This window comes from Netta rufina (genome assembly GCF_964035555.1).
Source record: "Netta rufina genome assembly, chromosome: W".
In the NCBI taxonomy this organism is placed as follows: Eukaryota; Metazoa; Chordata; class Aves; order Anseriformes; family Anatidae; genus Netta; species Netta rufina.
Genome location: NC_140139.1, coordinates 7,478,751 through 7,504,747, shown reverse-complemented (window position 1 = coordinate 7,504,747; position 25,997 = coordinate 7,478,751). Strand labels below are relative to the sequence as shown.

General features: G+C 44.4%; 1 protein-coding gene across 3 annotated transcripts in view; it reads right to left on the bottom strand.

The window, feature by feature from the left end:
* Positions 1-25,997, bottom strand: part of SETBP1 (SET binding protein 1) — a 401,006-nt gene that overhangs the window by 111,011 nt on the left and 263,998 nt on the right. For all 3 annotated transcript variants that reach the window (XM_084304399.1, XM_084304398.1, XM_084304400.1), the window contains one exon: positions 18,766-22,231. In XM_084304399.1, coding sequence (XP_084160525.1) covers positions 18,766-22,231 — 3,466 coding nt within the window. The remainder of the gene's footprint in view (positions 1-18,765; positions 22,232-25,997) is intronic.

Genomic DNA, 25,997 nt, shown 5'->3' with positions numbered 1-25,997 from the left:
GCCAAGTGGTACGCCACAATTGATATTGCTAATGCATTTCTCTCCATCCCTTTAGCAGCAGAGTGCAGGCCACAGTTTGCTTTCACTTGGAGGGGAGTCCAATATACTTGGAATCGGCTGCCCCAGGGGTGGAAACACAGCCCTATCATTTGCCATGGACTGATCCAGTCTGCACTGGAACAGGGGGAAGCTCCTGAACACCTGCAGTACATGTAGTTCATGGAGTAGCCCTTGGGCCAGTCCGAACAGGACCAGATGTAAAGAATGTGCTCTACACTGCAGCCGGGGAGAATGGCCCCACCTGGAGCCTCTGGCAGAAAGAACCTGGGGAAACTCGAAGTCGACCACTAGGATTTTGGAGTTGAGGATACAGAGGATCTGAGGCCTGCTACACTCCAACTGAAAAGGAGATATTGGCAGCATAAGAAGGAGTTTGATCTGCTTCGGAAGTGGTCTGTACTGAAGCGTAGCTCCTCCTGGCACCCCGACTGCCAGTACTAGGCTGGATGTTCAAAGGAAGGGTCCCCTCTACACATCATGCAACTGATGCTACATGGAGCAAGTGGGTTGCGCTGATTACTCAGTGGGCTTGAATAGGAAACCCCAGTCATCCAGGAATCTTGGACGTTATTACGGACTGGCCAGAAGGCAAATACTTTGGGATATCACCAGAGGAGGAGGTGGCCTGTGCTGAAGAAGCCCCACTGTACAACAAGCTACCAGAAAATGAGAAGAAATATGCCGTGTTCACTGATGGGTCCTGTCGTATTGTGGGAAAGCATCGGAGATGGAAGGCTGCTGTATGGAGTCCTACACGACGAGTTGCAGAAGCTGCTGAGGGAGAAGGTGAATCGAGTCAGTTTGCAGAAGTGAAAGCCATCCAGCTGGCTTTATATACATGTATATTTATATATTTATATATATTTTCCTGTCTTAATAAACTGTCTTTATCTCAGCTCACAGGCTTCACTTTCCCGTTTCTCTCCTCCATCCCAGAGAGGGAGGGTGAGCGAACGGCTGTGTGGTGCTTAGCTGCTGGCCGGGTTAAACCACAACAGCAAAGGAGTTCAAGGGCAAACTATAGCCAACTCAGTATCCACAGTTTCTTTGGAAGCAGCATGGAAGATTTGGCCAGATGAAACGGTGCCAACTATACAGTGCAAAGCCTATACTTTAATTTGCAAAAGCAAAAAGCTGCAATTTATACCTCTGAAAGGAAGAAGTAAAAAAAAAAAAAACAAAAAACAAACAACAAAACAACAACTGATAGATCTAACAGTACATTCTGTGTAGGTTTATTTTTTTGCCAACAGTTTGTGGGTTGGATGATGAGGTACTTTCCTGAAGATTAGACATCACCATTTTTTTAAAAAAAAAAAAAAAAACAGCAGGAAAAATCAAAATTCCCCTAAAGCAGAGTCGGTCCTTGCGAAAGTTCAGAGCAATTGGGGATCTCCCTTGGCTCCTTTTTTAAAAAAGAAAATTCATCAAACAATAGAGTTAATCAGCTCTGGCTCACAGACAGTGTTTTTGCTTCCAGTTGAGGACAATTAGAGGCACAGTGTCAACTGGTCATTTATTAGGTTGTGTAAAGCTCTGTGGATACACACTGGTTTTGTGACATTAAAAAATTCTCATGAAAAATAGCGCTGTTACGTGCAGACATCCCCTTGTTTCTTCTCATTTTAAACTCAACAGATTTACTAGTTCAAGGGAAACTCAGAAGTGCTTATGAGAAGAAATGCACGCTGAAAGCAAGCAGTATTGCTCCAGGAACAAAATCAACTGGTAAGTGAAAATCAAGCAGGGTAAATGATGACCTTTCAGTCCATTCTTTTTTGCCTGATTGTATCCTTAGTAGTACAGATATGGGAAAGGGGTCTTTATGTGTAGACAAGTGCTAAGAATAAGAACGTTTAAGAAAATGAAGATTCAGTCCTTTATAGTTATTGTGACTATATTGGCATCACATTATTGTCCAACATCATTTCTTCAGCCCTCTTAAACCATCAGAACCCCCTCAATGAATGTCCCTAGTAGGTGATCCACAAACATATTCATGATAGACCCTCAAGAAATCACTCAAAATTTGGCCAGATGTTATGTTTAAAAATGGAATATTGTTTTTCAGAGAAGATTCTTTTTCATTGCCATGACTTCTCCCAGCCACCAAAGGCCTATTCTGACTGCAAATTAACAGTCAAAATAAATATATCATTATTACACAATAAGAGCTCTGACAAAAAAAAAAAAAAAAAAAAAAGTACATGAAAACCCAAAGGATGAAACAATATCATTCTGCAGACTGAAAAATATCACTTATTGCTGAAAAAAGTACTCATACGTTGCACATTGTTAGAAAATTCTTCCGAATTTCTTGGCAGTCAACCTGGAAAATCTCTCTTTAAACTTGCCTTTAAAGCATCTTATATAATCCTAGTAAGAACAAGAAAGATCTGGGAAACAAGAAACTACATTTAGGGTAATTCCAGGTACCTGTTGTAATACTCACAGTCTTCCAGTCCCTAAAATTTGTGTGTGATTTCAGAGCACCACTACCCAACTCTCCATCTCCTCCTTAGATGTAGGTGCACGTTAATGGATAAACATAAAAAAAAAAAAAAAAAAAAAAACACAAAACAAAACAAAACAAAACAAACATCAAAAAAAGTGTAAACTTCATCTCCTCTGGCAACACTCAGAGCAGAAGGCATTCAGGCAGTGTAAAGGTACATTTTACCTGGTACAAATCAGGATGCATTTTTACTGCAGTCTTAGTCCTGCCCTCAGTTTCTATTCACTGAGCCTCATATCTTATGAATCATCGTTATTACTCTGGGGCTGGTTTCCATGAGGGCTTTCATCTTTAATATTTTTGTTTCTAACAGACTGGTCTTATTTCAACTTTCACTTCCCGTGGCAGGATATATTTGAAATATTATAAAGTTAAAAATAAACAAAAGGAGATGAGTTTCTGAAGTGCAGATGGTAAGAATATTTACTCTTACACTGGGAGAGAAATGAAGGAATATAATTTTGAATCACAAGGACAAAAGCCAATCTGTTAATTGGGGGAAGGAGGAAGATGTGCATTCCACAGACCCAGTGTGACATTTTCTTCTTCTATGTGCCTTCTTTTCAATGTTCTTCAGATGGGATTCTAGATGAGGTAGATACAGTATGGCAATTACTATGTTCTTATGAAATGTGGTAATTGAATAAAACACAGAAGTGTAGTACATCAAGCTGACACATGCTTATAGAAATATATGTGGCTTATCAGCCTTCATGGCAACCGGATTTTTCTTGTTTGTGTGAATTTCACAAACCACATTTAAAAAAAAAATCTTGCTCCTCCTTTTCTTTTATTCTTCTTCTTCCCATCCCCCTATTCAATTTTGTACTATTTTCTAGGATCTTTTAAACCAAGATTATACCCCACTGGCAAATTTTCCTATAGGAGTGTGATAGTCATCAAGAGAACAATATCATTTGAATGAATTAAGACTCCCTAAGGAATCCCTGTAAGAGCTAGAAAATCTATAAAGTTCTTACTGAAAGGTAATCCAGCTTGTGCTTTGGTCTTTTAGAGTAAAATATTATGGTTGCTTTAGAGATTTGGAGTATTTCTAGTCATGGAAAAGGGAGCATCACTGCTTTCTTAGGCTATCAATATATATTTGTGAGGCAACAATAATTCTTCCAGTGTATTTCATGTTCCCATTCAAATGTCTTTACTTGTTTTAAACAAGGCAAGAATTAAAAAATGATACTACACTGACAACTAAAAATAAAGTAACTTGACAACTGAGTTAAAATAAGCACTGCTGCTAGCTTGATGTAAATAGGAGGTAGACCATATCCTAAAAATGACTTCTACTGCTTCTGGGCATAGCCACCCAGGGGAAGAAATGGCACCTGCCCTTCTTTAGTCATTTACTGGTTCTGGGGGAAAAAATCTCTGGAGAGCAAATCCCTATCTGTAGAGAAAAGGTCAGTCCTGCTCTATTTCTGCCTTTGGTAACTCTGCATAACTTCATGGTTGACGTTGCAGTAAGAATTACTGACGCTCATACGCGATGCATTAAAGTCTGTTGCAATTAGCCGTTTCTTGCTCTGACACTGACCTTCTGGCATTAGCCCTCCCTGCACCTTGGTTTATCTGCCCATAAATGAGGGTAAAGATACTGACCTCTCTTGTAAAACCAGTCTGAGATTTACTGCGGAGAAGCACCCTGGACAAGCTAGGTAGAATAACACCCAGTAGCATGTGTTCAGCCAGCACAAACTCCACTGTCTTGGCAACTCTGGTTGAGAGATGCAGTCTTGTGAGATTCGCTTTTGTCTGAACTTGACTCAGAAAAGCCAGTTTACATAAGATACCATTGGCCACCAGACAGTTTACATCAGTACAATTTTACTTGGCTTCAAAGCATCTCCTATCCCCTGAATTAGCAATTGCTCTTGGGGGAAACAGTATATCATATCTTTGATGAGGACATAAGACATAAGGATGATAATAAGATAAGTGATGATGCTTCTTAGTTACACTTATGGCTTGGAAAAAGGAGTATTCTTCTGGCCATGGCCAAAGGTCATTAGTTTGGTCCAATTTAGTGAACCAAAGACAGGCCAATGCCAGGGGGCCAGATGGCAATGCCAGGACCCCTCTTGCACTGTGAGGAGCAAGAGCAGCTGCCCAGAACTCTGTTAAGCACATGAAAAGAGCTGCCCCTGGTGTAGGAGGCCTGATGACAGGGCCATAGCAGCCACCTGGATGGCCATCCAGCCTCCTTCTCCTGAGTCCATCTATTTCTGTTGGCTAGCTAAACAGCAGCATCCCTTGGGTGTTCAGTGGCATCACCCAGACTTACACTGTTTTGACGTAAATATTCTCCTCTCTTCTCTCCCCCTCCCCCTCTTAGCTGTGAAGCATCAACCTGTGTTTCACTTACCAGTGAAGGCAAAGTGCTTAGCAAGTAAGTTTATAGCATTCTTCATGAAGAATTTACATATAGATAAAATTAAATTTGACTTGCAATCTAATGAGCTATTTTGTAATTTAATCAAATGGTGTGACCTACCAAGGGACTTGGTCCAAAGAGTTTTGTGTGCTAATCCGATGCTAGGCACATGGGAGGACTTTGGGGATACCAACTTCTCTTCTTGGACTTCAGCAAGGCTTTTGACACGGTTTCCCATAGGATCCTACTGGACAAAATGTCCACCATACAGCTAAATAATAACATTATACGATGGGTGAGCAATTGGCTAACGGGCAGGGCCCAAAGGGTTATGGTAAATGGGGCTGCGTCAGGCTGGCGGGCGGTCACCAGTGGGGTCCCTCAAGGCTCCATTTTAGGGCCGGTACTTTTCAATATTTTTATAAACGATCTGGATGTAGGAATAGAAGGTATTTTGAGCAAGTTTGCTGATGACACCAAACTTGGAGGAGTTGTGGACTCGAATGAGGGCGTAAAGGCCTTGCAGAGGGATCTGGACAGGTTGGAGAGTTGGGCGATCACCAACCGCATGAAGTTCAATAAGAGCAAGTGCCGGGTCCTGCACCTGGGACGGGGAAACCCTGGCTGCATGTACAGACTGGGCGATGAGATGCTGGAGAGCAGCCTAGAAGAGAGGGATCTGGGGGTCGTGGTAGACAGCAAGTTGAATATGAGCCAGCAGTGTGCCCTGGCAGCCAGGAGGGCCAATCGTGTCCTGGGGTGCATCAAGCACGGCATCGCTAGTAGGTCAAGGGAGGTGATTGTCCCGCTCTACTCTGCGCTGGTGCGGCCTCACCTTGAGTACTGTGTGCAGTTCTGGGCACCACAGTATAAAAAGGACATGAAACTGTTGGAGAGTGTCCAGAGGAGGGCTACGAAGATGGTGAAAGGCCTGGAGGGGAAGACGTACGAAGAACGGCTGAGGTCACTGGGCCTGTTCAGCCTGGAGAAGAGGAGGCTGAGGGAAGACCTCATCACAGTCTACAACTTCCTCGTAAGGGGGTGTCGAGAGGCAGGAGACCTTTTCTCCATTAACACCAGTGACAGGACCCACGGGAACGGGGTTAAGCTGAGGCAGGGGAAATTTAGGCTTGACGTCAGGAGGGGGTTCTTCACAGAGAGGGTGGTTGCACACTGGAACAGGCTCCCCAGGGAAGTGGTCACTGCACCGAGCCTGTCTGAATTTAAGAAGAGATTGGACTGTGCACTTAGTCACATGGTCTGAACTTTTGGGTAGACCTGTGCGGTGTCAAGAGTTGGACTTGATGATCCTTAAGGGTCCCTTCCAACTCAGGATATTCTATGATTCTATGATTCTCTTGGGTGTCTTGCCCACCACTGAAACTGCAGTGCTATAATTAACACCAGTCATACAAGTGAAATGGAAGACCAAAAGCTACCTGGGGGAGTATAGTGCTCAGGATGAGCACCAGTGCCAGCCAGAACTATCACTGGGGAGTAATTAGGTCTTCTGCAAATCCTAGCAGGACCATCACATCTCCAGCCACCTTCTGGCACATTGCACTTAAACGCTGAGTGCTGAGTAACTGAGGACTCCAGTATAGATGGGGTAACATTGAGAAAAAGGGGGAAAAAAGAGAGAGAGAGCAGCACTCTTGGAATGAGAAGCAATGTCTCTTCCTCAGAACATTTTACCCTGTGTAAATATATCAATACAATTTGCATTTTAAGTAAGCTTCTGCATGATTCACAGTGAATCAGAGGAAGCAGCTGCCCCGCTCTGTGTCCAGGTATGGTGTGAAACTAAAGCAGAAGTGCCATCTAGTCATAATAATACATTTCATTTCCAACATCTCAAAGCCTTTCAAGCATTAATTAAGTAAAATCTTGCTACTGCCCTTTGAGTTAGGCAAGTGCTATTATATCATTATATTTGTAGGTAAACGTGGAGACCCTGGAGGCTAGATTGAGACTGTCTGCTTTAGGCACTCAATTTAGATGTTGCAACACCTAAAAGAAATAGGTGCTTGGCTCCAGCAGAATGATTCACATCACTTAGGTCAGGTGCCTACACAAACTACACAAGCAATGCAGGCTTGGATACCTCTGAAGCAGCACCCAAGCAAAACTCACACGTTTCACCCCTGACTGGTGGTGAGCTGTGGTGCCTCCATGGGATGACTTGGCGTGGCTGCACACAGACATGTAGGTGGAGGCACTGGGAAACATTATTTTCAGGGCTGCGGCTGGGTAAGGACTTAATGTGAAGCTCAACAGTGTGCATGCTTGCCTATGTGGGATTCAAAATGCAAATTCCCCTCTGAAAGGCAAGCACCTGTGCCATGGGGTAAGTGGGAAGAGGAAACACAAGATATTAAAGGTTTGAGCACTAATATGGAAACTGGAAAAGTAGAGATGTAGGCTGTCCTGCCCAAGGGGGCTCACCCCTTGCCAGGGCAATACCAGGCTACAGGTGGGGCTGGGGTGGTGGCGCTGACCCCTCCTGCCACAGCCCAACTGCTCAGCAGCCAGAAAGGTAAGATGCGGAGGCTAGAGAGTGTCAGCCCAGTGGGAGGGGAGGTCTTTTGCCTGAAAATCTTCTATTTTAGAGCTCTGACAGATGAAAGGCATGAGAACAGCTAGGTCAGGGGACAGGTAGTCCCTCATGTCCCAGGCTTAGCTGACACTTAGGAATGCCCAGGTGTTCCCACACTGCTAAACAGACTTTTTCCTTGTCCCTCTCCTATATCCTGATATCCAGATCCTCAATGCTCTGTACTTGTTAGCTGGCCATTAGGGAGCCTTTTGTTTAATCTGAGAGGAAAGCTGGCCATGGGCAAGCGGACAGTGTGCTCCAGGTACAGTACAGACATGCACCGCGCAACCTTGGCTCTCACCTGGTGCAACATTGCAATGCTAGCCTAAAGTCTCCAAACCCCAGAATCCCTCTAGTCACTTCCCAGAGCACAAAGGAAGCAGGTGGCTGCAAACAGCCCCCATTCTGGCATCTATTTTAGAGTCAAATAAATAAACAAATAAATAAAATTGAAAAGAGACATTGCCCAATGGAGATCAGGATTGAGCACTGCACAGTGTAGGTTGGTCTGTCCACGCCAGGCACTCCCAGCTCTCAGCTGTGTGAATGCAAGCCAGCCTGTAACAAGAAAACCAGAGGCAAAGAATCTCTTTCTGATTTGGCCCACAAAAACAGTATAAATATGCCCCAAATTTGTCTTGTTGAAGTGTTTCATGCTAGCTGAATGTCACCTAAAACCAGTGGTTTTGGTCGGACTATGACTTAACGAAGTGGGCTCTTTTCAACACCTGGGGAAATACTAGCTCTGCACCATCATGACTCACAGGTCTGACTGCTGGTAGCTACACACCTAGTTGCTTTGAGCTTTCAATCACTGAACACATGTGAAACCATATGCTTATGTGCTTAAGGTACTCTTAAGTCTGAAATGCACGGCCCAGATTCATACACATGCACAGTTTCTCTGGGATGTAAGTGCTACTTCAGATGAAACAGACATTCCCTGGGACTTAGACACTCCAATTCACTCACGTGTTGACTTCAGTAGACTCATGGATGGTCTCAATCACATCCACTGACTTATTCAGACTCTGCAGCATCTGAGAAGCAGAGCTGAGGAAAAGACTCAAGAGTCCTTAATCTGGGCTTGAGACTGATTTATAATCATTTTTACCTGCTAGGGGTTTCTTTAATCTCAGCAAGACTCTCTCCCAATTAGCAAGAGAGATGGAGAATTTGGGTTAACTGCTCTACCTAGTCCTTAACAGAAGAGTGGCTCCTATTAGTGTTTTAGCAGTTGTCCTTTTATGCAAGGACTTGCAGAGCTGACTTGACTAAACTTTTAATGGGTATGCTTCTAGTATGGGAGGAAACGTTAAGCACTGCTTATTGTTACTTAGAAATACACACCCAAATGCCATAGCTCTACCCAGAGTTCCCAAGCATCTAGCTACTTGATTATCTACCACAGCACACCATATCACACCTACAATCTTCCTTACCGCCTAAAGTCATGTCATGATGCACAGTAGGAGCCAAAGAATGCTGGGTGTGCAAAATGCATGCATTGCTTCAGATTGCAGCGAATTCATTTAACAGGAGATCAGGCTACAACCAGTAATTTCAGTGCGGCAGATTTATCTGCTCTTCTTATTTACCAAGATGCTGTCTCGCCAGATCAAATCAATGAAATTGCAACAGATCACCCAGTGCACCAACAGCAGCCAATGTCTGACGAGCATCGCGGATAGGCAGCCCATTAAAAAATGTTCTGCCACATCTCTAGCGCTCAGTCTGTCCTGTTGGAAATAGTGAAGTTAAAGTTTTCCAGTGTACTTGGCTGAGTCAGAAGCACTTTTTGGCAGTCATGCACAGGCGCACGTATTAACTGCCCTGGTAGCAGCAATTTTGGCCCCACCGTGCCAAGGGAGATGTGCTATTGTCCTTGGGTGCACTTCCTGAGGCCACGTGTGGGGTGTACACAGCTCCATCCTCAGCTGAGGTGGGAAACTTGTTCAAAGTGGTTTTGAGGTTTTGTTAAGAAGCAAAACAGGAAATGTGCATGAATCTGGAGTTTAACTATTTTTTGAACTACTTGCTCTCCCAGAGTATTTTTTTTTTAATACAAAATAAACAAACATCAAAATGACAAATATACTGCAACTCAACACATCCCAGGCCTTGGATAAGCCCAAGCATTTATCAGTCCAGACTGGACTTCAGGCAGCAAAGAGATCCTAGAATAGTCCAAGGAATTTTTCTTTTCTTTTTTAAGCAAACCAAGCATCTCAAACTTACTTAAGTGCTCTTATGCCAAGTAATCAGAGCTGGCACAGAAAACAACACTGACTGTTGCTCCCTTCCCTGCCTACACTGGAAGCAAGAAAGGCCGAAGACGCAGAGCTGAAATGTCAGCTTGTGCCCTCTGCAGAGGCCTCGTACCCTCAGAGGAAGGACCACTGAGGGGCTCCTAAGAAATCAGTGAAAAGGACAACAAGCACATCAGTGGGGTAGAAGCTAAGGTGATCTTTCAGTCAGAGAAAGAGTTAATTCGAGAGCTACAGGCACTGTTCAGTTGATGGCATGGGTGAGTAAAGTCTCCTTTATCCTGAAGCAAGGAGCACAAGCCTGACTGTCACAGTGTGCCGAGCCCTACGCGCATTCCTGCTACCAATGCTGAGGGTATCTGCTGTCCTTGCACTGCCCTTGTCCCTTTGGTCCCCAACCAAAGAGACGAGACAGGCAGCCCAGGAGTGGCAAAGCCTTTCCATCACTGCTGGCCGCAGAATGGGACCTAACGCTAAAATCCTCCATCACAGGAGCTGCAGGCTGCCCTGCTCCTCTCCTCACTGGCATGCTGCTGATTCACGTACCGTGATATCACTGGGGAAAGTCTACCTAGATGCCTTCACCACTGTTTTTAGTGGTGTATAACATTGTATTTGGGTTGCAGTTTGTGATCAGATATGCTGATGTCATTCACATGCAACCTCACTAAGACCTGCGAGTTGCTCATAGATAGAATAAACCTTGTCTGTTCTGTATCTTGCCATTGGGATCAGCCAGGCGAGTTCCTCACAGTTTGCTCCCGGTTTATTTAAACTGTCTGTGTGCTGCAGGAGGCATCAGCTGCCTGAAGCTGTGTAGGGGCCTGGGGTGTCAGAGGAAACCACTGGCAGAAGCCAAGCTGGGAAGAGGAAGGGTGACGAGTGCTCCACACGTCCCTGGCAAGTGAAGTTCGCACCTGGCTCTTCTCCCATCCACTTCAAGTACTCATCATGGCTCTCTGCACCAGGATACTGCTTTTATCCCCCTTTTCCAGACAGATGCTGAGGTTTAATCCTGTTTAGATATTTTCTGGAGTCACATGAGAAAACTACGATGCGTAAGATAGGTCTCCAAACCCCACTCCACACATCAGTCCACCTCCACGTCTATGCACGCACTATCACATGTCACCTAGGTGCCACTGGGTCAAATCTTGCTACTGAAGAAAGGAAGGCGACTTATGCATGTGTTTGAATCGATATCCAATGAAATTTGTTCATTCCCCTAATTGTCCTTTCTCCCCGGTTGTCCCAGTATGTAAAGGTGCATCCATGAGCATACACACAAGACCTGGTCAGGATAGACATTCATAGTGTGTCTCTGGGATGGTCAAATGAGAAAACTTTCATCAAATATAGTGTTGGACCCATTTCCACTATTCCTGAAATATATTCACTACAGAATAATGAACCAACCCTGTAACTCTGGATCTTTACAGATAAAATATATTTTATCTATTTATTATTATTATTATTTATGATTTACATTTATCATATCATCATATAATAATCATTATGTCTATTATATCATTACATAATATTTATTATTATTATTATTTATATTTTATTTATATATTTTTAAATATTATTAATGGAAAATAATATACAAATATAATACAAATACGAATAATATACAAATATCAGCAAAGTTTGATTACTAAGGCAGTTGACTACTCTTATTTGTCTGGGTCTTCCCTATACATTCAGAAGAAGAAATAATTTTACTCACTACTGAAAAGTAGTAAAACTTTGGGTGATTAAAACTTCATGATAATAGTCTAGAAGTGCATATGCTGTTTCTGAAACAACAAAACCCTTGCGGTGGCTTTGCCAATATTTCACCATGTTTGTTTTTGCTCATAGCAAGTCCTGTTTTAAATCACAATAAAACAGTCCTGTTTTTAAATCACAATAACACATTTGACTTCTGAGAGAGGATGACCAGAGATTTATTTTGTGCTGCATGGAAATGGCCCGTTCCAGCAGAAAACTGAGCCATGGAGGGGAGTTTTGTCAGGGAAGAAAGCTCATCTGGAGAAATGGCACTCCTCAGCAGCGCATGGTTGCTTATGTTTGTACTGACATCAGATGAATGCTGTTCAACCACTTGATTGTCACTTCTCCCCTGTTCCAGCATTCCTCCTACTCTTCCTTTGGAAGGTTTAATCAACCAACGTAAGGCTTTTTAACAGGAACAAGGACACTTTCAAGATAAAGACATTAAAACCAACTTTAAGCAATCACAGCGAAGAGTTGTGCATTTACTGAATGTGGTTTGGTATGTACGCATGTACACGTGGCACAGCCTCTCTTCCCCCCTCCAGTCTTAGGGCCAAACACTACTCACTGTGTGATGCCCATCCTTCACCTAAAGCTGGTGAAGCTTCAGTATTTCCTAAAGCTGGTAAAGCTTCAGTATTTCCTTCAGACTTAAACCAGCACCATACAGACTAGCTGAGAAGGAAAGGTCAAGTCAGAAGAAATTCATTCACTGCTGGACCTTAGGGGTGGAGTGGGTGGGGGGGCTTGTAGGGAAGTTAAACATTAACTTGTAAAGCATGTTTGTCATGCTAACTATCCAGCATTCAGAGACTGATGGTTACTACCTTCCTAATAGCTGCATAGGATTAACTTTATATTCCTGGAAATTTACTGTGCATGTTATCTGTGCTATATCTGATGAAACCCATGTACTTATTACCTGATCTTTCAGCCATGATGCCTAACATGCAAGCAAGACACCCTTTGTTTGTATACCTTTACCAATGACACAGACAGTGGGATCAAGTGCACCCTCAGCAAGTTTGCAGATGACACCAAGCTGAGTGCTGCAGTGATACAACAGAAGGAAGGGATGCCATCCAAAGGGACCTTGGCAAGGTTGAGAACTAGGCCCGTGTGAACCTAATGAGGTTCAACAAGTGCAAGGTGCCAGCAGTGTGGGCTTGCAGCCCAGAAGGCTGACAATTCCTACTCTTTCCCAAGGCACAAGTTATAGCATTAAGACTGCTCATCAGCAGTTCAAGCCTCTTCTTCAGCACCACGTATGAAAGAGAAGCAGGCTGACATGCCAGGAAGCTGAGGAATTTGCCATGAGGACCTCTTTCAAACACAGCTCTGCTCTCAGTCTCCCCAGACCAGCTGTGTCACCAATCTGTGGCCTCTCCCTTGATCCCTCACCTGGGGTTTTAGCATCAACTGGTGAGCAGATGAAAGGCTCAGCCATCTAGCTGTGCACAGTGCCTCAGGTCATGGAGTGCCAGAGGGGCCCCCATGTGTTGCAAATGCATGAGGTGCACCTCTGGCTGTGCAGAGCAGAGGGAGAGAGTCAACTCCAAGGCTTAGTGCACAACTGTGGTAGTTTTACCGTGCTGGGCAGCTAAACACCACAACCGCTCTCTCACTCCCCCTCTTTTTAGATGAGGAGGGGAAGAAGTAAAGCAAAGAACAACTCACGGGTTGAGATAAGGATACTTTAATTGAAGGGAAATAATAATAATAATAATACTTGAAGAAAGATTATTATGAACTAAACAATTTAACTAAAGGGGAAAAAAAAAAGGAAAGGGGAAAAGGGAGGGGGAAAGGGAAAAAAAAGGGAGGGAAACAAACAAATAAAACAAATGAAGGCTATGTGGAAGTGCAGAGGAAAGAAATTACTCTCTACTTCCCACAAATGAGCGATGATTGACCACGTCCTTAAAGCAGGGCCTCAACGCACGTAGCCGGTGTTCGGGAGGAGGACCGACGTTTTCACAACGAGAGCCCACTCCTCCCCTCTTCTTCCTGTTTCCACCTTTTATTGCTGAGTGTGACATCACATGGTATGGAATATCCCTTTGGTTGGTTTAGGTCAGCTGCCCTGGTGATGTTTCTCTTCTCACTTTTTGCCCACCCCCTAGGAGGGTTAGAGAGAGGCCCGATGCTGTGCCAGTACTGCTCAGCAGTAGACACAACCCTGGTGTGATAACACTGATGTTCTAGCTACAAGTGCACAGCACAGCACTGTATGGGCTACTGCAGGGAAAGTTAACGTTCCAGCCAGACCCAGTACAACAACACAGCTGGAAAGATCTCTTTACAAATGTGCCTGAGTGACAGTACAGGCTGTGGCAGGGCAGGGTCTGAAGCATCTGCTTCATCCTTGCCTACAGGCATGACCAATGCCACAAAGTAGTCATTTGTAGCAGCCAAATAAACATTTAGGTACCATTAACCAGTCTTTTTAAATACGGGAAGGTTGGGTGAGCACAAGGAATCTTGAAAAAAACCTCTGAAAAATGCAATAGGAAGAAACAGGTCACGGGGAAAGTATGGGAAGGAAGGGGAAGAGTTATTAACCAGTGTTTATGGAAAGGATCTCCAGAGCGATGGTGGAGAAACAGGCAGTGCACGTGGAAAACAGCCACCTGCAGTTACACTGCACTTTTAACTTCAACAGGTTCCAAGATGTACCAAATGAGACAGAGCTCACAAGGTCCTCTCTAGAGAATGCCCAGGGACAGCCCAAGCTGGTGCTGTTCAGGGAATGGGACAAGCCTGCTGCAGCCAAGCAAGGTGGCTAGTGGCACTCCCTGCGTGGGACCTGGCCCTCTTGCAGAGATTTCCAGCTCCTACAGAAAGAAAGAAAGATGGCTTATCCTAACATTTCTAGATCACAAAATTATACACAGGCTTCAGGGTTATATGGCAGGGCTATTTGCTACCATATGCATTGCCAATGCATAGCATCAGGGGATGCTGTTTTTTTTCAGAAATGGCTAAGTGCTGTTATAACACAGGTAATAATGATAAAAATAGCAGCAATACAATGACACCTGCACCAGCACACTACAACAAAGCTAACTGCAAAGCCTAAATGCTGAAGAGCACTAAATGGTCCTCTCATAGCTCTTGTCACAGATATCTTTACACAGGGTGGGTGGGTTTTGCTCCATATTTCATCTCCAACAACATGCCATGAATTTGCAAATGGCATTCCTGAGCATGCCAAAATGCCCATGCAGTACAGATAAACACTGAAATGATTATATAAATCTATTTTCAGCTTTCATCTAAATATTTAGGATGTCTCCTCTTATCTCTGTTACTTATTACTTTTATATTGTGAAACCAATTGTGAAAGATGACAAATATAGGATGGCAGGAACAATCAGGCTATGGAATTCTCTCTTGGGACAGAGCCGTGTTCTCATGCGGTGCCTTTTTTTCCCCCCCTTCCTTTTACCTTTTATTTTTATGATTAGACAACCACTGTTTAGCCACCTCAGGGAAATGCAAGGTGAATTAGGAGAATATTGCCAAGGTTATCATGGAAAAGTTTAATCCCTCCTCAGTGGAAACCAGTTAATAGCTACGGCTAGACTGAAGTATGGACCTCTGTTGGGAATCCCAGTGAAGGTCAAAGGCAGAGAGGAAAAAAGCTGCATGGAGATCTTAGACAGTCATAAGCAGACAGATGTTCCTAGGCTTTAATGGGCAGTCTTGGCTCCAGGCATTTCTTGGCAGAGTTGTTTAGTTTTAGTATTTTTCCTTGTAGTGCAAGGTATGGCTCTGGTTAGCTGGCTCTGGTTAGTTAACTGCTGATGATTTTTCCATCTAAATAATAGTTTGACAATGAAGAAACCAGTTCATAATCTGTGACATGATGGATTAGGTCATGGGGAATGTTGTGCAGTTGTAATCATGAAGAACAAAAAATAAATAAAAATAATAATTCTGGTTTAAATGAGAACCAGTTTTACAAGTTTAAACAGCAAATCTGATGAAGCTCCTATTGCAAGTTCTACCACTCCATCTTATGTTTTTATTGTCATGGACAATAAACAGAAGGAAAATGACAGGAAATAGACTTTTTCTTGACAAATTATATTTCCAAATCAGCCTGGTGGGGATTATGCCCCTAATTTGGAAACTCTTTTGAGTTCACCAGTGCTGAGAATTTTTTCTTGACAATCTGCTGTGCTTAAGTGAAATAAGTTACATTGGGAAAATAGGCTCAGCAAACATCTTCTTCTCAGAAGGGAAAGAGGCTACAAATCCAACTGTTATCAGACTGTGAAATCAGTGACTTTCAGTGGACAACTGCAAAAAAGCCCCATCAAAAATTCTGAAGACTTTTAACCCTTGTTTGCTGGGACACAGCTTCCTTACTGCAATAGCTACCACATCGCTTGCCGGAGAAGAATTTTGTTATTTGACAGGCATGTAGCAACCCTGACGTAGCCAGGGACTGAATTCAGTTTCTTCCTATGTTTCAAAGTGTCTAATTTCTGGGTGTCACAACTCGTCTGATATAATGTGATATTGTGAATGGGAATGTTTCCATAGGATAAGCTCTCATTTTAGACTGCTTTTCATTAGAATAGCACAGACCCTGGTCTCAGTGAAGGAAATGGAAATGTCTAGGTGGCTTAAGTATGAGCAAACCTTGGATCTCAATCTAATACAAGTCAATAAAAAAATTAAGAGCCTCACATTGGCAGGTTATACAAATTCCCTGCTCCCTCTGTGTTCTCTGTTGATTCTCTTTTATTTTTGGAGGCTATGGATTATGTTTCTTTGAAGCTCTTTTTTAGCACATCAGAATCCCATCCATTGTTGGTTGGTACAGTAAAGCTCACCCTTTTCCAGAACCAAGTGTGAAATCTGCTTTTTGATAAATATCTGATGGTGCAGGAGCTCTGGGCTTGCTCGCAAGCTAAATTCATTTATATTGCAGCAAAACACCTGCCTCTGTGCCATCACAAATGCAGCTCCCCACTGTAAAGTACAATTCAGTCTTTCAGACAAGATTCAGATTCACGGAATCACAGAATCATCTAGGTTGGAAGAGACCTCCAAGATCACCTAGTCCAACCTCTGACCTAACACTAACAAGTCCTCCACTAAACCATATCACCAAGCTCTACATCTAAACGTCTTTTAAAGACCTCCAGGGACAGTGACTCAACCACTTCCCTGGGCAGCCCATTCCAGTGCCTATCAACCCTTTCGGTAAAGAAGTTCTTCCTAATATCCAACCTAAAACTCCCCTGGTGCAACTTGAGCCCATTCCCCCTCGTCCTGTCACCAGGCACATGGGAGAACAGACCAACCCCCACCTCACTACAGCCTCCTTTAAGGTATCTGTAGAGAGCAATAAGGTCGCCCCTGAGCCTCCTCTTCTCCAGGCTGAACAAACCCAGCTCCCTCAGCCACTCCTCGTAGGACTTGTTCTCCAGACCCCTCACCAGCTTTGTTGCCCTTCTCTAGACTCTCTCAAGCACCTCCATGTCCTTCTTATAGTGAGGAGCCCAAAACTGAACACAGTACTCGAGGTGCGACCTCACCAGAGCCGAGTACAGGGGGACAATCACTTCCCCAGACCTGCTGGACACACTGTTTCTAATACAAGCCAGGATGCTGTTGGCCTTCTTGGCCACCTGAGCACACTGCTGGCTCATATTCAGACAACTATCAACCAATACTCCCAGGTCCTTCTCCGCCAGGCAGCTTTCTAACCACTCATCTCCCAGCCTGTAGCGCTGCTTGGGGTTGTTGTGCCCCAGGTGCAGGACCCGGCACTTGGCCTTGTTGAACTTCATACAGTTGGCCTCAACCCATCGGTCCAGCCTATCCAGATCCTCCTGCAGAGCCTTCCTACCCTCGAGCAGATCAACACTTGCACCTAACTCCATTTAACTCCATTCACCACAACTCTATGGGCCCGGCTACCTAGCCAGTTTTTAACCCAACGAAGCGTACACCAGTCCAATCCAAGAGCAGCCAGTTTCTTGAGGAGAATGTTGTGGGGAATGGTGTCAAAAGCCTTACTGAAGTCAAGGTAGACCACATCCACAGCCTTTCCCTCATCCACCCAGCGCATCACTTTGTCATAGAAGGAGATCAGGTTCCTCAAGCAGGACCTGCCTTTCATAAACCCATGCTGACTGGGCCTGATCACCTGGTTGCCCTGCAAGTGCCACGTGATGACACTCAAGATAATCTGCTCCATGAGCTTCCTTTTCACGGAGGTCAAACTGACAGGCCTATAGTTCCCCGGGTCTACCTTCCGGCCCTTCTTGTAGATGGGTGTCACGTTTGCTAGCTGCCAGTCAACTGGGACCTCCCCTGGTAGCCAGGACTGCTGATAAATGATGGAAAGCGGCTTGACCAGCTCTTCTGCCAGTTCTCTCAGTACCCTCAGGTGGATCCCATCTGGCCCTATCGACTTGAGCACATCCAAGTGCCATAGCAGGTCGCCAACCATTTCTTCATGGATAGTGAGGGCCACAGTCTGCTCCCCATCCCCTTCCGCCATCTCAGGGTACTGGGTATCTAGAGAACAACTGGTCTTGCCGCTAAAGCCTGAGGCAAAGAATTCCTTTCCCTAACACTGCAGGAGAGGAACAGATGTCGTTAACATCCAAAAGAGCTTCCTCCCTTCCTATATAACCAGCTTGCATTTGCAAGTCATGTGTCCTCAAACTCTTCAGAGTCACAATTGGCTAGGGTTTGTTTTCATGACACCAATCCCTCCCACACTTTTGTACACTTTGTGGACCAGAGTGAAGACTGCTCAGTACCGTGGCTGTACTCCCAAAGGCTGGGCAATGATAATCACCCCAAGACATCAGATCCCAGTAGGAGGGATGTCTACTTTTCCAACAGGCATTGCAATTGCTACTGTTGCAGAACACAATGGCCAGATTTTTGGAGGATTTTTGGTCCAAACAAGGATAAATATGCAAAGGCAAGAGAAATATTTATGAAAATTCTGGGTAACAACTCAAATACTTCTAAAAGGTTTCAGCTTAACACATGACCAAAATGGGATGTGACTGCAAAAAGCCAAATAAGTTAGTGACTCAAACATAGTTGTTGGAAACAGCAAGTCCCTCTGTTCAGCATTAAAATTAAAATGCAGTAAGGTAAAATAGAATAAAATGGAGCTTACCTGAAGAGGACAAAGAATCGTAAGTGCTTCTGTCCTTCCTATTTGTCCTGAAGGGCTGAATGTCTTTTTCCCTGTAAGTTCCAAACCCTTCAAAGCTTCTTCTTTTATTCCCACTTGCATAATTGTCCCGTTTCTCACTTGAGGAATTCATTTCACCAAACGTGTCCAGAGACTCTGATCTTACATTACTCTCAGTATTACCAGAGTATCTTTTTGTGCAAGAGTCAATGGGATCATTGCTTGAGTCACTTTTTTCTTTACTCTGTGTCCACTGCTGGGCATCAGAAAATGATAACGTAGACAGTGTATCCACTTCGAAATTACTTTTTGAGCCTTTGTGCCCAGTTTCACAATGCTGGTGATTCTGCTTCTCCTTATGCTTGCTTTTCTCATTGAGCAAGGACAGATCTTTATCTGAGCCACTTAGCCTTTCATTGATCGCATGGCTGGAGAAGCCAGTGGACTTGCTATCAAAGATATCATTCAGACCTTCATGCATCCCCAATATCCACTCATCCTTATGCTTGTGCTTATGTTTGTGTTTCCTTTTGTGAAGTCGGCCACTTGAAAAGCTTGTTCCTCCAACCTTTGGAGGGACCAAAGAGGACTGCATGTCTCCAAGGCCCATTCCCACAGATGTTTGTAAGTGCACTGCATGTTTTGTTTTATGCTTGGCAGTGGTGGACATCTTCATATGAGAGCTCACATGGAATTGGGGTGGGGGCACAGTAGGTCTCATAAATGGGGAAGCTGCTCCGAGCATGTGAGACAGGTACAAAGGAGCTGGATACTGACCATAGTAACCAAGATTCATCATAGGCATTGATGTGTAAGGCATTCCATAGGGTGCATAGTAACTCCCACTGGGAATAGGGTAACCAAACCCTTGTAAAAAAGGCACCTTTGTCATGGTGTCATTGGTTTTGGCAGGTCTACCACGCTTCTTCTTAGATTTCATGTCAGAGGTCCTGTGAAGATAGAGCAATGGGTCATACTGGATATATGGCACAGGACAGTAGTGATCAAAATTAATCCTGAAGATGCTGGGATATGGATTTTCATGATAAAATGTGTAACTTCGATGGGAAATCCTGAACACTTGAAACTTATTGATGAGTTCCTCAAGGTCTGCCAGAAACTGGAGGTCATCTCTATTCTGCAGGCTTTTCCTTTTCCTCTTGTGCTTTGGCTTTTTAATGCTCTCATGAGAGAGAAAGTTATCCGCAATTAGATGCTTCTGCCGGTGACCATGCCTGTTCTTTGTGCTGGTGTCAGATGGGATAGCCTCTGGATTGTCCAGGCTGCAGAAATCAAAGGAGTATCTCCGGCGAGATTCTGAACTTTTCTCAGCTTGGTCAGAAGTGCTGTTGTTGTCTGTACCTATTCCACTGTCGCTTGGTATGGTTTCCTCGCTGTGAGACTCACTCACTGGTGATAGCGTGACTTCTTTCAGAGAACCTATTTCACAGAGGTGGGAAGGTGAATTAGCCATTAACCTGGGTGGAGACAGCTTCCAAGTTCCACTGAGCATTCCTTTCTGGGTTTTTGTAGGAAGAGCACTGATAGGTTGAAGATTTGGCATAGTTTTTAACTCTGAAAAATTTGTTTCAGTACTTGCAGGGCTAAGGTTGCCATTAGTCCCCACTAACTGTGTCGAAAGCTGATGAATAGTTGCTGGTGACGATGCCACAAGTGATTGCAAGTTGGAAGGCACTGCTGGGTTTTCTGGCTGGCTAGGAACAGGCCTTGAGTGCTTGATGGCTGTCTTAGGTTCTTCTGGTTGAGGCTGCAGCTCTGCTCTTGGCTTCCTGCCCCGTTTTTTACCAATGTAGATAGTCCCCCTCTTGCTGACATTGATCTGCTTCCCTAGCCTGGCATCAATGGTTGTTGGCTCAGCACTAGATGGTGGCTGGACTTTTGCTTTCAGAGCTATGCTGCTGGAACAGGAGGACAAGATCTGATTGAGAATATTCTTCCTCTTGAGGGTCTTCATCTTGTTAATGGTCTTGATAGTCTTCTTATCCAAGACCCCAAGCTTCCCAACCTTTTTGTGAAACTTGAGTTCACCGATGGACTTGTCTTCTCCTGGGATCATCTGGGCTAACTTGGCCAGATTCCGTCTCCTCTTCCTTTTCTTTGTTCCTGGAAATTCATGATTGATTGGACTCACTGGGCTGGTAGAGGTTCCCTCATGAATGGTTTCAACAGTGAGCAAAGGCTGTTTCTTTGGTCGTCCTCTTTTTTTCTTGACAGGTGTGATCACAGTAAGACTGTCTGTATTGGTATACAGAGGGCTGGATGGTGTGATGGGATAGGCTGAAGGAGGCTCCACCATCAGCTTCTCAGATGCTGTCATGGAAATCTCCTGAAGGATAGATTTAGGTTTGCTGCAGGTCCATCGCCTCTTAGCTGCAAGTTTGGGGTGCTGGACCTCAGATAATTTGCTAGCTGTGGGAAGATTGGTGGATAGGAGAGTGGATGTCACAGTTACAGATTTTCTGAGTCTGGTGACACTGTTGAGGGAAGCTTTGTCAGTAAGCACACTGCTGTCAACAGCTACTAAGGGGGACTCATTTTCAATCACTTTCCCTGGCTTTCTGGCTCGAAGATCTTTTTTACTCCCCTCTGACTGAAAACTAGTCCTGTTTGCTACTTCACTGCTCATAGCAAGTGCAGAAGGCAGGCTTTTCTCCTGGATAGTTTTCTCCATGGAAGATTTTGTAGATTGCCTTTTTTTCCTTTTGTGGCCAGATGTATCTGCTGTCAGAGACTTTATTGGGATAGCAATTTGTACATGACTAGTGTCACTTTCACAACTGCTAGCAGAAGTGGGATTCTGCATCGAGGGTGATGCATCCAACACAGTGTCCATCGAGTAAGACTCCTTTTTTCCTTCCATGCTGTCATGGGATTTACTATCAAATGCTTTCTGAGCACTCTTCACCCATTCAATGTCTGCAGTTTGGATGGTTTGACTTATCAAGTCCTTTTTGCTGGACTTCTTCTTTGTACTCCCAGCAGGCTGATCGGGGGCCTCCAGCTGCACTCCTTCCTCTTGATTACCAAGAGGCAACAGCCCATTGCACTCAGAAGCGCTGCTTGGCTGGGCAGACACACTAATGTTGTTGGGTGATGGGACTGTACTGCATATGGCAAGCTCTTTGCTGCTGGCCGACAGCTGCCCCCATGTGCTACTGGCACAGGACTTCTTTGCTTGGGATTTGCTGAAGGAAACTCCTGGCTCTGGAGTGGTGACCTTGGTGGAACTAACTGCTTCTAGACTGGGTTCTGTGTTGATGAAGCAACTTTGAGAAGTGGATACAGTGTCTGAGCTTGCTAACCAGTCAAGATGGTGCTGGTTGCTACTTTTCTGATGTTGCTTTGATTTTAAGGTGTCACCAGTGATGTCTTGTTGGAGGCCTGGATCATAGTGCAGAGCAGAATGTTTTTGTGGCCTGTCATATACCTGGAAGGTAGAAGAAAAAAATAGGAAAAAAGTTAGTTTATCAGTCCAGTCATAACCACTGGCTGCAGCTCTTTCATTGTACAGTGAATAACAGCTCCTCTAAGCTGAGGTCCTCATAAGGGTTAGGAGCCTTTATAAAATACTTCAGTCAAATTTGTTTTTAGATTCATGCACTGTAAACAAGTTTTGTTTTCCCATTCTAAAAACAATAGAAATACTTCTAGAAATAGAAACAATAGAAATACTTCTATAAATGCTAATTTGCTGAGGAAACATCTTCTATTGATTTTTAATTTAAAAAACAAGTAAAATATTCCTTTTCAATGGATGAATGGTGTAACTCGGCCTCCTGGTGAGAATCTCTTTTTCCTTAAACATAATCCCTTGCAGAACTTGATGATCAGAATTAAGCCCATTGTAAACAACAAGAATGCAGAATTATCTAGGAAGTTACAACAAGAGGAAAACCCATGAGTTCACTTCCCCATGAAGCCAAAATCTGCAAAAATATACTTGCTTTAATTTTCACTTAGAAGTCATCCCCACAAAATCAGTGCTTAAAAGCGAGAAGCATAGCATCAAGTGTGTTGGGTATGCTTGTTAGGTTCAAGATTTGCATTATTCTTTTTCAATTTTAATAATCTGCTATTTGCATTGTTGGTAAGAGATATTTTCAATATGATTTCTAATCCAACAGAAGCCTTTCAAACTGCAGGGGTAACTGTAAGGGCAGAATTACACCGAAAACTTATAGAGTAAAAGAAAGTCTGCATTTTTTCTTGGTAGGTATCCTTCAGATAAAAAAAATTATACTTGTTACATCTGTAGCTTTTTCTAAAATGTCTTAAAATAAACAAATAAACCTACATTTTACTTTCCATAACTGACCTCTTCTAGTCATTTGTTTTCTCCTGTGACATTTAGGTGCTATATTTTCTAAAGTTCTGGACCAAACTGTGCAACTGATTTTGTACACCTAGTACTACAAACAAACTGTTCTTAGCAAACTGTAATGACACCATTCTGAATTCCAAATAAATGATGAGAGACTTAAAATAAATGCGTAACCAATGAAAGAACAATAGAAAGTAATTGCTTAGCATCTCATGTTCCTGCAAACATGCTGTTACAATTAAGTTTCTATCAGCTGCCCTACATTAGATCCCTGCTTGGGGTGTTCGCCAGAGACTTTGGGGTCAGCATAACAGGGCTCTGAGGTCCTTCAGACTTAGTTTTCTGGGAAACAATGTGTCCCTAGTTTTGGGCAACTCTGGAGGAATTTGAAAGTTGCTATACAGTTGAAGCCCACAGTACTTTATTTAGTGACCAATAAACATGCATGTTATCATCAAATTGATAATGTGATATCCTTAGTGTGCATATAAAAATGGGCATGTGGCCTTTCTGGAATAGGCAGCAATGATGAAGCTGTTCTAGTCCATCATCTGAGGAGTAATCGGGGACTCTTAAATCCTGTGGATAGCTCAGCTGTCATTCATATGGACCAGCTATGCTTGGGGATAGCAGAGACTTCCAGGAATTGTGGAGTGAGAAAATGAAAGCACACAGCTGCGGCGGAGCTGCAGATATCGCAAGCAAGTGATACTGGTTTTTTTCAGCCTGAGAAAAAAGACAAAAGCATAAACAGACCTGTAGTGGGTTTACGTGGCAAGGTTTTGGTAGCAGGGGGACATAGGGGTGGCTTCTGTGAGAAGAATCCAGAAGCTGTCCCATGTAAGGTAAGGGCCCCGCTGCTGGCCAGAGCCAGGCCAGTAAGTGATGTTGTTTGCGCCTCTGTGGGAGCATATTTAAGACGGGGAAATACTGCTGCGGTAGAGCATCTGGGAGAGAGAGAGAGGAGTGAGAAACAGCCTTGCAGGTGCCAATGTCAGTGAAGAAGGAGGGGGAGAAGTGCTCCAGGCGCCGGAGCAGAAGTCCCCTGTGGCCTGTGGTGAGGACCATGGTGAAGCAGGATGTCCCCCTGCAGCCCATGGAGTACCACGGTGGATCAGGGTTCTACGCTGCAGCCCATGAAGGAGACCACAGTGGAGCAGGTGGACCTGCACTGACGGAGGCTGCGGCCTGTGGAGGACCCTTGCTGGAGCAGATTCCGGGCCAGATCTGTAGCCCGTGGAGAGGAGACCACGCAGGAGCAGGTGACCTGGCAGGAGCTGCTGCCTGTGGGGGACCCAGGTTGGAGCAGCATGCTCCTGATGGATGGACCCTGTGGTACGGACCCATATCTGGAGCAGTTCTGGAAGAGCTATTGCTTGTGGGAAGCCCACGCCAGATCAGTTCAGGAAGGACTACATCCTGTGGGAGGGACCCCACAGTGCAGGGGCAGAGTGACCGAGAAGGAGCGGCAGAGACGAGGTGCTGTAGACTGACCATAACCCCCATTCTTCCGTTCCCCTGCACCAGTCGGGGGGAGGATGTGGAAGAGGGTGGATGGGGGGGGAAGGTGCTTTTGGTTTCTTTTCTTTGTTTCTCACTTCTCTAGCTTGTTAGTAATAGGCAATAAATCTTACTGTCTCCCTACTCTGAGTCTGTTTTGCCTGTCACGATAATTGTTGAGCGATCTCCCCATCCTTATCTCAACCCTTGAGTCCTTTGTGTCGTATTTTCTCCCCCTTCCCCTTTAAAAAGGGGAAGTGAGAGAGCGGCTGTGGTGGAACTTGGCTGCCCAACCGAGTAAAACCACCACAAGACCTCGGGGAATGAATCAGTTCATCCTCCTCGCAGTGGCCTCCCACGCATGAGCCACACAGCGCACAGTGGCCCAGGGCCACGCGGCTCCTGAAGCACGATACCAATGTCTGCCTTGGTAAAATACGAGAGAAAATGCAGTCCACCCACTTCCACATCCTCGGGATGAGGTTTAATAGCTTGCTGTGCCTCACAGAAAACATCCTTTCTCCAATGTACCATGATTTCTGACTTGGAAAAAGCCTGGAAATGGGCAGCAGAGGCCTCTCCTGGCCTGCACCGAGGCAGGACTAGATTGCTTCTGCGGAGATCCCAGCCTTGTGGCTGCCATCAAAACAACTCCTTCCCCTCACGTTATTTCCAAAATGCAAAGCTGCAAAACTATATGACCTGAAGAATTTCATTTGTAAGAGAGGCTTACAGCAGTGAGTGAAAACATCACAAGCTGGCAACACCTTGGTCCCTCCGAGCACACTGTACACACAGAGATCTCTGGTTTAAAAGAAGCATTACTCTCTGATCTATGTTTAAAGGCAGTTAATAAGGGCTCAGAACTGAGAGGCCAGTTGTATATCAGAGATGAGTGCTGATATATCAGTTGGCTCCTCCAGCATCATTTCCTTGTCCTGCACATTAAAAAATGCTTATGCAACTTCCAACATATCCCTAATGATAGCCTTGTCATCACTGCAGCACCACAGGCCACCACAACATCCATCGTACAACTCATGAGAAAGATATGCCCCTGTCATCAAAGGTGCCAATTCTAGAGGCATTTAACCACACTGATAATCACTCCAAATTCAACAGGGCTTCAAAACAATAACTAGTCTATGGGATCAGGGGACTTCATTTCCTAAGCAGGATGTCAAAATTACATATCTGCTGAAGCACATAACAGTCCACTGGGTCTCTATGCTACTTCTTCCAGTATAAGGTTTCCTATTTGCTCTCCGCTGCCAGACACATCCACGTCATCCCAAAATAATTCTTCTGCAGCATGGTAACCAGAGATCATGCGGCTGCAGCAGCTTGTGTTTCACTGGCTGGAATGAATAGT